At 38.4% G+C, this 12,500-nt stretch overlaps 1 protein-coding gene across 1 annotated transcript in view; it reads left to right on the forward strand.

The window, feature by feature from the left end:
* Positions 1-12,500, forward strand: part of LOC138000771 (post-GPI attachment to proteins factor 2-like) — a 13,914-nt gene that overhangs the window by 988 nt on the left and 426 nt on the right. The window contains exons 2-5 of the mRNA XM_068847416.1: positions 3,629-3,902; positions 4,844-4,950; positions 7,434-7,542; positions 9,609-12,500. The exon at positions 9,609-12,500 is cut by the window's right edge and continues 426 nt beyond it. Of these exons, the coding sequence (XP_068703517.1) occupies positions 3,629-3,902; positions 4,844-4,950; positions 7,434-7,542; positions 9,609-9,748 (630 nt within the window). The 3' untranslated portion in view covers positions 9,749-12,500. The remainder of the gene's footprint in view (positions 1-3,628; positions 3,903-4,843; positions 4,951-7,433; positions 7,543-9,608) is intronic.

A 12,500-nucleotide genomic window follows, 5' to 3' on the forward strand; every position in this document is an offset into this window, starting at 1 on the left:
TTTCCCTTGTGATTAAAATATATGGAGGAGTCGCCAATTTGTGACCAGCTTTCACCATTGAAATAAAAGGGTTAGCAGTTGGCATTTTGCCGCAACTTTTGCTAAAATAAATAAAGTGAAAAAAGTTATTTTCTTTCTCGTCATGACTTTTGTTTCAATTTGGAGACATGGAGCAAAATAATTGTAATATGTTTGAACCACAATCCATTCCCTCATCACCGACCATTTTCAGCGGATTTTATGCACATATGTATTGCGGACTCGTATTTATCCTACGATGACAAATTTGCAAATGTTCGACTATAACTTGCACCTAAATTTTCATATATCGTCGCAAAATTGCGACCAGATATGTTTTTTGAATTTCGACCCCAGGATATTTGTAATTTATAACACAGGTTCTTGTGTCCAGGCTCATTAATGTTGCCCAAAAATACGTGGAAACTGCTTGCGACCTTTCATCTTGCAAATAAAATGGCATGTTTTCTTCAACCGTGCTTCAATGTTCAGGAACAAAGTGATCCAAAACAGTCAATCTCTTTGGCTTTTATGTTTGTGAGAATTGTAAGCATCTGCTTTATGAATAATATCAGGCATTTCTTCTGTTTATGCGGAAAATATCGTAATTATGTGGAGGATACGGATTTTAGGGAATTATGCGGATCTGCATTGCCGCATCCTGGCAGGTGCCATGTAAATGTGTTGAAAAGAAACACTCCTGTACGAATAGCAAATACCTACATGTAAAGTCAGTGTATGGCCACTAGGTAAAGGGGGGTTGCTCTTAACTTCCAAACCATTCCTATGGACGGCCCACAGTCATTTCTCAAATTCCTTGAACTCTACAGTAATCCTTTTTTGCCATGTGTGTTCTGTTTAACATTCCTTTGTATGGTTCGACTCACAACCATATTTGGTAAATCATGTGACCAAAATGGAAAATGGCAAAAACCTCAGAGTATGAGAACATTCAAGTGAACCTATGATCCTCGCAGTTATGAATGCAATTTTTGCAATTGCGTAAAGAAGCCTGAAAAATTCAGGACTTCAACTCTGTTGAAGTCCTGAATTTTTCGGGCTTCTTTACACAATTGCAAAAAAATTGCGTTTATAATTGCAAGGATCACTTGATTTCATATCTGCAGTCATATATGATCCATTTCGCATGAGAACATTCTAACACAAATTGTAGCATGGTTTATTTTATTTATTTTTTTTTTTTTTAATATTATGACGTCATAAGGCCCTCCTTTGATACACTTTTCAAAATATGTAAGGTTCATTTTTTGTCCAAATAGGAATTCCATGTTACAGTTTACAAGATATGATGGTACTGTTCCCATCCGGTGAAAAAACACCTCTTCCTTTCGTTTCCTAGGAGCTCGTACCTGTTTTTCACTGAAACACACGGCAGAGGGCTGGGACTAATTGCGCATGCACCTTCTGATTGAAGCGATGTCAGATTTCCTTTGAAAAAGTTACTTTATGGAACCATCCATGCAACCTGTTTGTAAGGCTCTTTGACTAAAAAGCTTCCTTAGCAACCAAGGTCTTTCTGTAGTTAAATGCCACCCCCTTAAATTTTAAACTACATATACCGGTACTTAACTAACGCAGACATGCTAAAAGTAAAAGGTTTTCTTGTATCATAGAGTGAGTTTCATACATGTAAGTTTTTTGTTACTCTTCTTCACTCTTGTTGGCATTACTGACATGTCACAATGCTTAACATCTTGGAACTAATAAATAATCAGTTACAGTCTCCAGCATTAATGAGTCATGTATCTGTTTTCTTGACAAGATTTTCACACGAGTCCCTACTTCATTATACTATTCTCTGCCTTTAAGACTGCTTTGCCTTGTTCATTTAATAAATAATTGATATCTCCACATAATGATATGGACTTTAAAATTTAGCGCTTCAAGTCTACGTTTTAACTATGTTATGTGCAAAAAGGTGATTTGCGACTCTTTTTGTTTTTCCAGCAATTCCAACCTTCTTTTCAATTCCAAATTTAGCTAATGCCAAGCCCGTCACAGCATGCACCAATATTATTTATTTTCAGTCTTTCTTACATACATGTAAGGTATGGCAGTTGGGTCATGAATGGTTCATACAGTTGACAATGTACTGAGGGCAAGCATTTCAGCCTTCAAGCATTCCACAGAATTGTGATATGCTCAAACATCCTTTTATAGCGCTAGCACCTCAACCAACCCTGAAGATATTCCTGTAATTAATTATTTTGCTTTCCTTCCTAGCATGCCTTTTCAATTGGCTAGGTGTTTGTTTGAGGTAGATGACAGTGAAGCACTGTTTGTGTGTGCATTATTAGTACGCAAGACTGTTACAGTAGGTTTATCCCTGTGCTCTGACAGACAGATATGTCCAGAAATGAAAGAAAGTACTTTGATGCACACGAAGTTCAGTAAGTGCCACAAAGTGTTATTCCTTGCTCTTCTCCCAAACTTCAACATCACTTATGTCTGAAAATACGGACGATTGACATCTCAAAGTATCCTCTAAACTTTGCTCCTCGAGTAAAGATAAATGGGTGCTCAATGATCCTAACCTAAAAATAATGCCAACTCTGATGACAAGTACCTGATTCTAGAAATAGAAAACAAATGCGCAGACTTAAAGGGATGCTTCTTGTTTAGATACAAGAATTTTGGTGTGCATCTAAGTACTTGCATTTCTGGAAAAGAAAATTCCAGAACAAGTTAACAGAGTGTGGTTTCTCATCAAGTCCCCTTTTAGACGGGCAGGTACAAAAGTCGGTCCGGATCAACTTGGATCACCTCGAATCGACGTAAAAAAATGATAAGGGCCTCTAGAAATGACCCTAGCCCTAATCTTTAAGCTAACCGTGGTGAAATTGGCGCAAATGTCGAGCAGTTTAATGGCTTACATCACCGTTTTTCACTTGATCCAAAATGAGCAATCCGAGTTGATCTGGTCCCACTTACCTGCCCCTTTAACTTTTATGCCCATATTCCTTGAAAAAGGCTACCTCTGTGGGGTTTCCTCTTGCAAAACTTGGACACATTCTTTTCTACATTACATGTAGCACCAGGTCCACATGATAAATGACTTCAGCTTGTGCTTTTCGGCACTCCATTCATAACAAAGATGCAGTGCAATTTGCTTCATGCAGCATGATTCAGGCACATTCCTTTTATAATTATATTTCAATGTTATTGGCTTCTTTTATTAACTTCATAATGGTAAGTCCAAAAAAATATAATTTTAAACATGTGACATTAAAGCAACTCATTACATAAGCTCAGTCATGATAAAGTACAAATTCATGAAATCCAGAGGTTTCAAAGGTGCATTGCTAGGGTCCTATTCTAGGTGGGGAAAAGGAAGGAGAACAGAGTTAATATGGGTCTGTTTTAGGAAGAGGAGGATAAATGATGGTAGAGTGGCAAAAGAAAAAATGTGGAGTCCAGGAAAATAATAATCTTTCCTACCTTCAAAAGACTTCTGAAATCAGTTAGTACTCTGATCTCTCAATGTACATTTGTAGGTTTCAAAATGCCAGTCTCTGTATTTCACTGGATATACAGTACATACCTTAAAGGTTATTGTTTTTTTCTTTGCAATAACAATTTATTGTTTTAGGTTGCAAATTACTTACCATCCATAAGTGCTGCAATAGGTGGACATATGCCTGAGAAGTTTATCTGGAAAATTGGAATAGCTTTGCATTGTCTACCACGAATAACATTATTTCCAGCTGCATTTCATAAATATTACAGAAGTACCAGCTCGGGGCAAAAATACAACTTAACAACATGGTGGTTTTGGATACTCAATCTTGCTGCTTATATTGCGCAAATGGTGGAGAATGGAGCCCTTTTAACTCTAACATTCATTTCGTCTTCTGACAATTTTGGTGAGTTAAAGTTTTGTATTTATTTTATTCGTATTGAAAGTTACAATGCCAATTTTTGTGCACAGCATTTTCTTTTCCTGGCCTAGATTTGCAATAGGATGATTACCAGGTTAACCAAATGCATACTCTACAGCCAAAGATCAATCTGAATATTATGTTCCTGAACTGAACAAAATATGGCTATTGAAAGAGATGTCAACTTCGTGTACATGTAACTGAATTAAACCACCACATTTCAGTGCTTTTGTTTTCTTTTTTGGTTTACTGTATTTTGATAAATTTTATTTGCAGTAAGATCCACCTTTAACCCATAATGACTTGTGAACCACCCCCTTTTGACAAGTAAATTAATTTGGCATTTCACAAAATCAAATCTATCAAGCCTAACTCCTAGGAGTCAGTGGTTTAAAGGGGACAGAGTTTTTAAGTGGATTTAGAGGTTGTTATCAGGTAAAATTTTTGTGATGCTATTCAAATTGAATACATGACTCGTGGTGTTGTTAATATTTATGGTTTAAATGCATAATGAAATGGGACAAAAGTTAAATGTCGTACAGTTGTACATGCACAAATCATTAAAAACGTAATGAATAAGAAGTTTTTCTTGTACAAGTAGTAAATCAGTTTTCCATTTTGTTTTGTCAAACAAGTTCAACCATGATTAACATTCAGTGGGTATATAGTCACTTTATACATACACGTAGTGGACAGACCACTGCTGGTTCCCATGGTTGTTTTTGTTTTATTTTTGCTGGTGATTGAAATTTGATATGGATTTGCCAACAAGAGTCAAAATACCCTGTAACATTATACCTTCGATCTTTTTAACATACCTCATTTGTTATTCTGAGACTGATGGCAAAGTGTAATGGCAGTCTGGGTGAAGAAAATTTATGTACTGTCTTGTGATTGAAATAATCCTTTTTTGTTTTGTCTTTTAGCCATACATGAAACCTCATTTATAGTATTTATGGTCTGTTCCATGCTCTACATGTTTCTTTCTTGTATTTTGTTGAAGCTTACTGCAGCAAAACCTATGACAAATGAGGTATTTAGCATACACCGTACACGACTCGTGTACATTTTTTGTGAGCATACATAGTAATGTAATCTATTAAGTAAGTACTGATGATTTGAGTTTTTTCGTTGCTCTAATGTACTAACATTTATCAAATTGAACGAGTTGATAGTAATAATTTATTATTTTGTTCAACTCTTAATACCATAAGGAAATATTAAAATGCAATAAAAGTTGTGGTACGCTCAGCTACAAAAACCCGGATTTTTAAAAGATTTTTAGACGCTCAAAAGATATTTAGAAAATCTGGAGATTTTTAGACGAATTTGGCAAGTACGACAACTTTTTAGAGGTAAACATCCGTAAAATATTGCTTTTGTATTGGCGTATTGAAGGAACTTGGTGCACTTTTAAAGCTGCAGTATTTAGGTCCAGGGTTCCGTTTCTCGAAAGTCGCGTAAGATTTTCGGGCCCGAAAAGCCATTTGTGAACCTGCCAACCGCTTTCATGAAAGCCGATTTTTTAACATGTGTTTAAGATAACAAAAACAAACTGACTGTCAATCCTCTCCGTTCTTGGGATACAGAGGGAATTGTGACACCCGGAAAATGGCCCGTACAGTGTCGGGACTTTTGAGAAACGTGCCCCATGCAGGAGAGGGACTTCGTGATCTCATGGCTCATGCACAGTTGTTTTACCATTCAATTATGTGTCCCAGAATTCTGTCGTTGTTAGATTTAAAAAAAAAACATGGAGGAGGCGGGGCTGGCAGAGAGCTTAGGTTATCTAGACTTATCCACAATAGCCTTATTGACGGTGACCCGTTTTAAATTGTATAGATAAAAAAACTTTGATATTTTGTCCATTATTGTGTGTCCATTATTGTCCAGAATTTTGAGATTTCTAGAACTTTTTTGGACATTATCTGGCTAGATTTTTAGACAAGTTTACCGGATTATTGTAGCTAAGCTTAAGTTGTGGTGTTTATAATAATACTGGTAATTATTATTAACATTATTTCTAAGTGTCATACAGTGGGAGGCGCGGTGGCCTCATGGTAAGTGTGCTCAACACCGGATCGAATGGTCTGGGTTGGGTCCTGGATGGGGACATTGTGTTGTGTTCTTGGGCAAGACACTTTACTCTCAAGGTGCCTCTCTCCACCCAGGTGTATAAATGGGTACCGGCGAATTTAATGCTGGGGGTATTACCCTGCGATGGACTGGCATCCCATCCAGGGGGGAGTAGAAATACTCCTGGTCGCTTCATGCTACAGTAACCGGAGATAAGCGCTGGCCTGATGGGCCTTCTAGCTAGGCTCGTAGCAGACTTGCCATGCCATGACACCAGTCATGCCATGCTCGAATACATGTACATGCATTTTAAAGTAACATTTTATGGATGACAAGTTATTTTTGTGATTGCTGTACCTTGATAAGAGCACAAAAAGGAAATAATTAAACAGTTGTGTTAAAAGTAAATATGGGATACGTACATGAACATGTACAGTTGTCATCCCTTACTCCGGAATTACTGTTTTTCTGTAAATATGCTCTTCCGGTAGATCTTTCTGGAGGACTTACAAGTCATAGTTTTTTTATTGGAATGAGTCTGTCATTATTATAAGATGAATGTAACTAGAGAATAAAAAGGCTATCCTTATATCTCTTAGTCTAATATGCCAAATCTTTTTGCAATGGTTTTTAAAAAATTGCAAATTTTATAAATGGCCGAGGTCATAGTCACTTTTGCCGCCCAAACATTTGTCAGATAATAATGGCTGATGTTTCCCTGGTTTGAAATCAAAAGGCCCGCAATTTGACGGAGAACTGACATGAATAATTCTTTCTTTTTTTTAAACTTTTAAAGTCAATTTTGCACCATGTCTTTAAACAATCGGACATCACCAAAGATTTCCTTACGAATATTATCAGCAGTGTGTCAAGTCCCACGTACCTCTTGTGCCCTTGGGTTGTTTCCCTCTTTTGTCACCAATCAGGCCGCGAAATTTTAAGACAGCACCAAGAATCAACAACTTTGGGTTTGGGTCTGCAAATCTACTTCAGCAGACGATAAGTATTATAATAATATATACGTGTATAGGCAAGCCTGAACGAGGAAGTGATTTTCAGCAGATATTTTTATAAGCTTAACTAGTATGTTACGAAAAGTGAAATTATTCCCTAATTTCACGAGTATATCATTTGATGAGCTATTAATATCATGGGTGATAAATTACGTTCATAGGACGCCATTTTGGCACTGCAGGAAACGTTGCACCAAAATTAAGGAGTAATTTGTCACCCATGTTATTAATACTAAAATTTGTATGAATGGTGAATGGTTTATTTTCATGTAATAGCAAGACTTAAGATAATAAGCTGAACCGCTTGGGAAGGTGAAGATAAAAATATGTGGCGATGACATCTTCAAATGGTAGTGTTAATAGAATATCACCGTGTTTACAAACGGTTAATTTCGATTGTTTTTTTTTGTTTTTTTTACGTTGCTAGGGAAACATTTTGTATAAGCGAGAAGTCTCCATTATGCTCTTCAATTTTTGCTCGTTTGGTCTGGCAGTGTATTGTTACTACAGACATATGTGGTATTGTGAACCGGGAAGTATCCTTTACACATCACGATATTGTTTTTAATACTACAAGCTACACACTTTAGCTTACTCCATTTTTGAAATCCTTGTTTCGTTTATTGAAGATGAACAAAAAATAGAATATGCTGAGTTTAGTCGAAATAGTGAGTGGTTTGTGGTGAATGGTTTCTTGGCTAGATTCTCTTCTCTTGACAAAGGGAGGTTATGACAGAGAAAGTGTGTGGCTCAATGCGAGCTTTTATCGGTGATTTTCCTACCCTGTATCTTGGAATGGAAGAGAAAACGAATTGAAAAATGAAATGCCGGAAAGTGAAGATTTACCGCAGATAAGTTAACATGCAGTCTTCATTTGTGTAAAAGGCGGATCTCAGCATGAAGTGATGTCAACGCAAAACGAGAAGTCGGAAAAGTGTTTTAAGGGCCCTGTTACTTCTAAGTACAAATCGAAAGAAAATGAAAACGTCGCCTTCGCATGGAATGGTTTATTAGTTGGAGTAGTCTTCGTATTACCCTTGATGCCAGAGCAATTCGGAGTTCAGAGGTCGGAGAGAACGCTCGGCGATTCCAAATCAGCGGTCGAAGACGGGAAAAAAGTACCTCTGGTGACACGACCCAAACCAGAGTTTTTCTCTGCCCTAAGGTTTGTGTGGGCCCATTTCCATTAGTAGGGCTAACGCTCACATGGTTCATATGGGGTAGAAACCTAGCACTTCACTTTACACTCAAATTTAAATCTGTCCAAACCAGTTTTGGTCGCCAAGGTGAGATTGCGTCCCACGAGACGCAATGAAGCGCATCATTGAACATCCCTGAAAATTGTGATTACAGTGATGTCTATTCACTTCAACAGTTTGGGTAATTTTGGAGCAATTTTTCTTTAACGATGTTGTATTGATTTTAGGTGCGTAAGAGTGATTTATTTGAGTTTTTTTCCCCTCAAAGCGAAAATTTATTGTCGAACGTCTTTAAAACAGGATCCCATACTGTAATGGCAAAGAGCTAGAGATCACTGCCTAAAGTGCAAAATGAAAGATTTCGAAATCCGAGAAACTCTTATCTATCCTTACCATTTTTCATCCTTAAGTCCCCGTTCCCAGACACAGTAGTAAGAAATGTTGACGAGTTCAATTTTTTTTATTTAATTCCCCCGACCTCTGTCAAACGAGCTTGAGTTTCTAGAAGCGCTTTCATGCGCGAATCGATGAGCAAAATAATTTAACTAAATTAAAATGGATCTTGAAGGCACTGAAGCATGACACAACCCATCGGAACAAATTTGGCCTTGTCCTCTTTGGCCGAAGTTATGCAACGCTGCTTGTCGCAACATCTGTTGAGAACCGGTTCGATTTGTCCAATCAGAAACTCCCTCAAATGTAATGTCCAATCAGTGAACTAGTTCAATAAACCTTTTTCGATTTAGGCAAAGAGGTTTTTTTCGTTCCCGACCGTTGATTTGGAATCGCCAAGTGTTCTTTCCAACCTTGACAAAAGATTGCTCTGACACCCAAGGTATCTTCGAGTAAAGGGGATTCAAAAAGTGGTGTTCCCAGCGTTTACCTTTTCTCAAAACGATTCAAACATTCGGTCACCCAGCTGTGCGGCTAGTTAGCGTAGTCAACGGAGATACTTGAAACTGATAAGATAACTACTTTATCGGGTTAGTAGATGGAGGATATTCCTTGGCCGTGCGGAGATACGAAATTTCTCTTCCAGTGTCGAAAAAATATTTCACGAGTGAGCGCAGTGAACGAGTAAATTATTTTTCAGCACAAGAAGACAAATTTCGTATCTCCAAGCCGTCCTGTGATGTTCTGTTTATTATATAAACGTCAATGAAACAGCAAACCATTTCACTTTAATATGTTTTGTAGTCCTTACGAAGAACAACGGCGCGATTTATTATGTAACCATAGCAATGGTGGTCTTTTCATATGTAAAGATAACATGTTATTTTCACGTGTGAAGATATCATGTTTTCGCGCGAAAGATCACCTGGTATTTCATTGGTGTTTATGTAATAACAGTGATTTATTTCAAGGGTATGTGTCTTTCCTTAACTGATGTATCATTACTACAGTGTACACGTTGTTTGCTCTTTTAGAGTACTGCACGATTCTGTCAAACATAGCGTTCCACTGGAATTGTTTGACAGGGCATTTCAGAGGAGCTGTGCTGTCGTTTGCGTTCAATGAAGACAATTTGTCGAAGTCATTCTGAACAGGCAAACTGAACATTTGGACAGCGTCACTTTCTCAACCTCGAGATATCCGCTATGCAAGCGTTGTTGTGTTGGTCCGTCGGCGCCATTTCATCAATCTGTGAAGGGTCGATGTGTCTTATGTGAGAAAAGAAACTGGTGACATAAAAAGTTCGGCAACATGCCAGTCCGCCGTTATTCCGATTTTTCTGGATCCAAAATTTAAAGGCGATTTAAGAAAGAGAAGTACGGTATGCCATTGGAGCTGGTACCTTTCGAACGCCAAGATCAGTCCATTAGACACTTTTTTTTTTGGGGGGGGGGGGAGGGGGGTATGGTCAGTGTATGTTGGTCATGTCGTCATGTCTGTGGTAATGTTGAATATAGTTCCGAAGAAGAGGGAGTTGCGTTATTGATTGGGGTATGGGTCACATTCGTTTAAATTCAGTAGCATTTAGGAAATCTGGAGCTCGTTTTTCAAAAGTCCTGAAACTTTCCTGGTGTCTGAGTTCCTCAGTATCTTAGGAAGGGGGAAATTTGAAGTCCTCAATTTTACAGGAAACACAAACGTAGCTGGCTTGAAACTCAATGAATAGATGCCGCAAAAACAAAACCCTCTCCGGCTCAGTATCAAGGTTAAGCCAACATGCAGACAAGCCAGGTCCCTCCTATGCCACAGGGCGTGGCGAAAGTACTCAAATGAATCACTTCTGAGCTCATATCTTTTTCAAAAATTGGGGCCATCAGACGAAATGCCTCGAGGCGCCTTGCTAATTTAGGCAAAAACAATCTAGTCCACAATCGTTCTTGCTAGGGTCTTATATTTAATAATCTTCACCAAGAAGTTGCACAGAACTATTGAAAGCCAATCCAAAAGCAAAAATCGTAGGTGATCAATAATGGTCTTTATTTTTTGATACCATGGTTACCGTAAATGTGCCGGTTCTCTGAACTTTACATGTCGTGTTAAAACATCATGCTTTGTATTGCTGTTTGATAGTAGTTGAACTAGAGATTGCCCTTGAGAAGTGATTCCAAGGGTGACCTACAGTAACCTTCACATCAGGGGCACATCAAGAGTCCCGATAACTTTTCTGGCCCGAAAAGCAATGTGTAAACATGCCACCCGCTTGGCCTTTTAGTATGGTTTTAAGATAACTAAAGGCAAAATGATTGTGAAAATTGAAAGTAGGATGACATTAAGACACGGGAATGGCTCGTGACGATCAAGTTAATAGCCAGAGAAGTTGAAGAGGCTGACAAAAGAATTGCGTGAGTTTTTACAATTGAAAGAATCCAGCCATACGTGGGCGAACCCTATAAATTATCATATGACCCGTAAGGCCCCGCGAGCGCCATACATGAAATTCCCGTATAAGGCCGGGGCCGTCCGCAATGGCTAGAAAAAGCGGCAAAAAACCACCCGGTCAGTAAAAACTGCCGCGGTACGAGTTGAAACAATTTTTGGTTGCCAGTGAGAAAAATTCTTGCTTGTCTTTTAAAATGACCACAGTAAACGAACCTTCCGACCGCGAAGTTTTTTACCTAGTTGATCTGTCCGATGCGGAACTTCTTCGACGACTAACTTTCTTTCAAAGGGGAGAAAAAACAGTCAAAAGAACAGTCGACACCCGCAGAATCGCAAATTGGTATCCGATTACGGGAGGTTGGTGTTAGCGAGTGATGACTTATGAGTCTACTTTTCGGTTTTCGTACCTATAATTTAAGTTAAAAATTGGACGTTTACTCTTTCATTAAAAATTTTCAGTATTCATCATGGAGTCGTTAGTTAGATTGCCACTTTATACATCTAGAATGCCCGAAAACGTCTTTACATCGCGACCTCTAAAAACCACAACACGAAACAGCAACTGGACGCTGGAAAACGTGAAATTTCGCACGGAACAAGATTTTCAACAGGGGGAATAGGGGTAAGCAAATCCGCCGATCCATTAAAAGAAATCCTTACATTCGAATTTACCGTCTCAATATTTGTAACGTAGATTTGAGAGTTCTTTGATCCGAACGAGTCCACGATCCGAACTTTATTACAGGCAAAATTCCTTAATCCAGGCCAAAAGGAAGGATGAAACCGCAATTTCCTGGGATTATAAGATCCGAAAACCCGTTAAAATTTCGCGCTGAATCTGAAATCTAGGCAAAAGTATTTTCAAAATCCGCCCATCCGTTGGCCTATTCACCCCGGCCCCTCCGGCAGAAAGGAGAATCTTGACGTTCGAAAAACAGCCAACAGGCGAAGTGCGGTGACAGGGAGCATTATCTAGGTACAGGATAATATGACGGGCCTCACGCTTCATACGTCAATTCAGAAGCGCCAAAATCTCTTTTAAAATCTCAGATGTCATCCATGCTCTCTTAGTGTTTCTAACTGTGGTCGTTCAATTCCTTGAAGCTTGGATTCAAGCTTTTTCCTACAACGAGTTGACTTTCTCACCGGCCGCACTCACGAAAAATGCCCAGATACATCTTTCTTTGGAGTTTTTTTCCATCGCAACAACTTTTTCCTCCATCAGAAAGACCTTTGTCTGGAAGAGCTCTCCAATATCACATACATTTAGGTGCTCATAATGAGGAGCTTAATCAAGCGCGAGACGTTTTGAAAAAGCAGGAATGGCACCTGAAAGTGAGCTGTTTTCTTTTTAACTTTTTTTTTACATTAACACATTTGTATTGATCAGTATCTTTTCACTATCTGAGACAATTATTCTAAAAATCCAGGGCAGACAACTTCCTTGGCGTGCGAAATGTAAA

This window comes from Montipora foliosa, chromosome 4 (assembly GCF_036669935.1).
Source record: "Montipora foliosa isolate CH-2021 chromosome 4, ASM3666993v2, whole genome shotgun sequence".
Lineage (NCBI taxonomy): Eukaryota > Metazoa > Cnidaria > Anthozoa > Scleractinia > Acroporidae > Montipora > Montipora foliosa.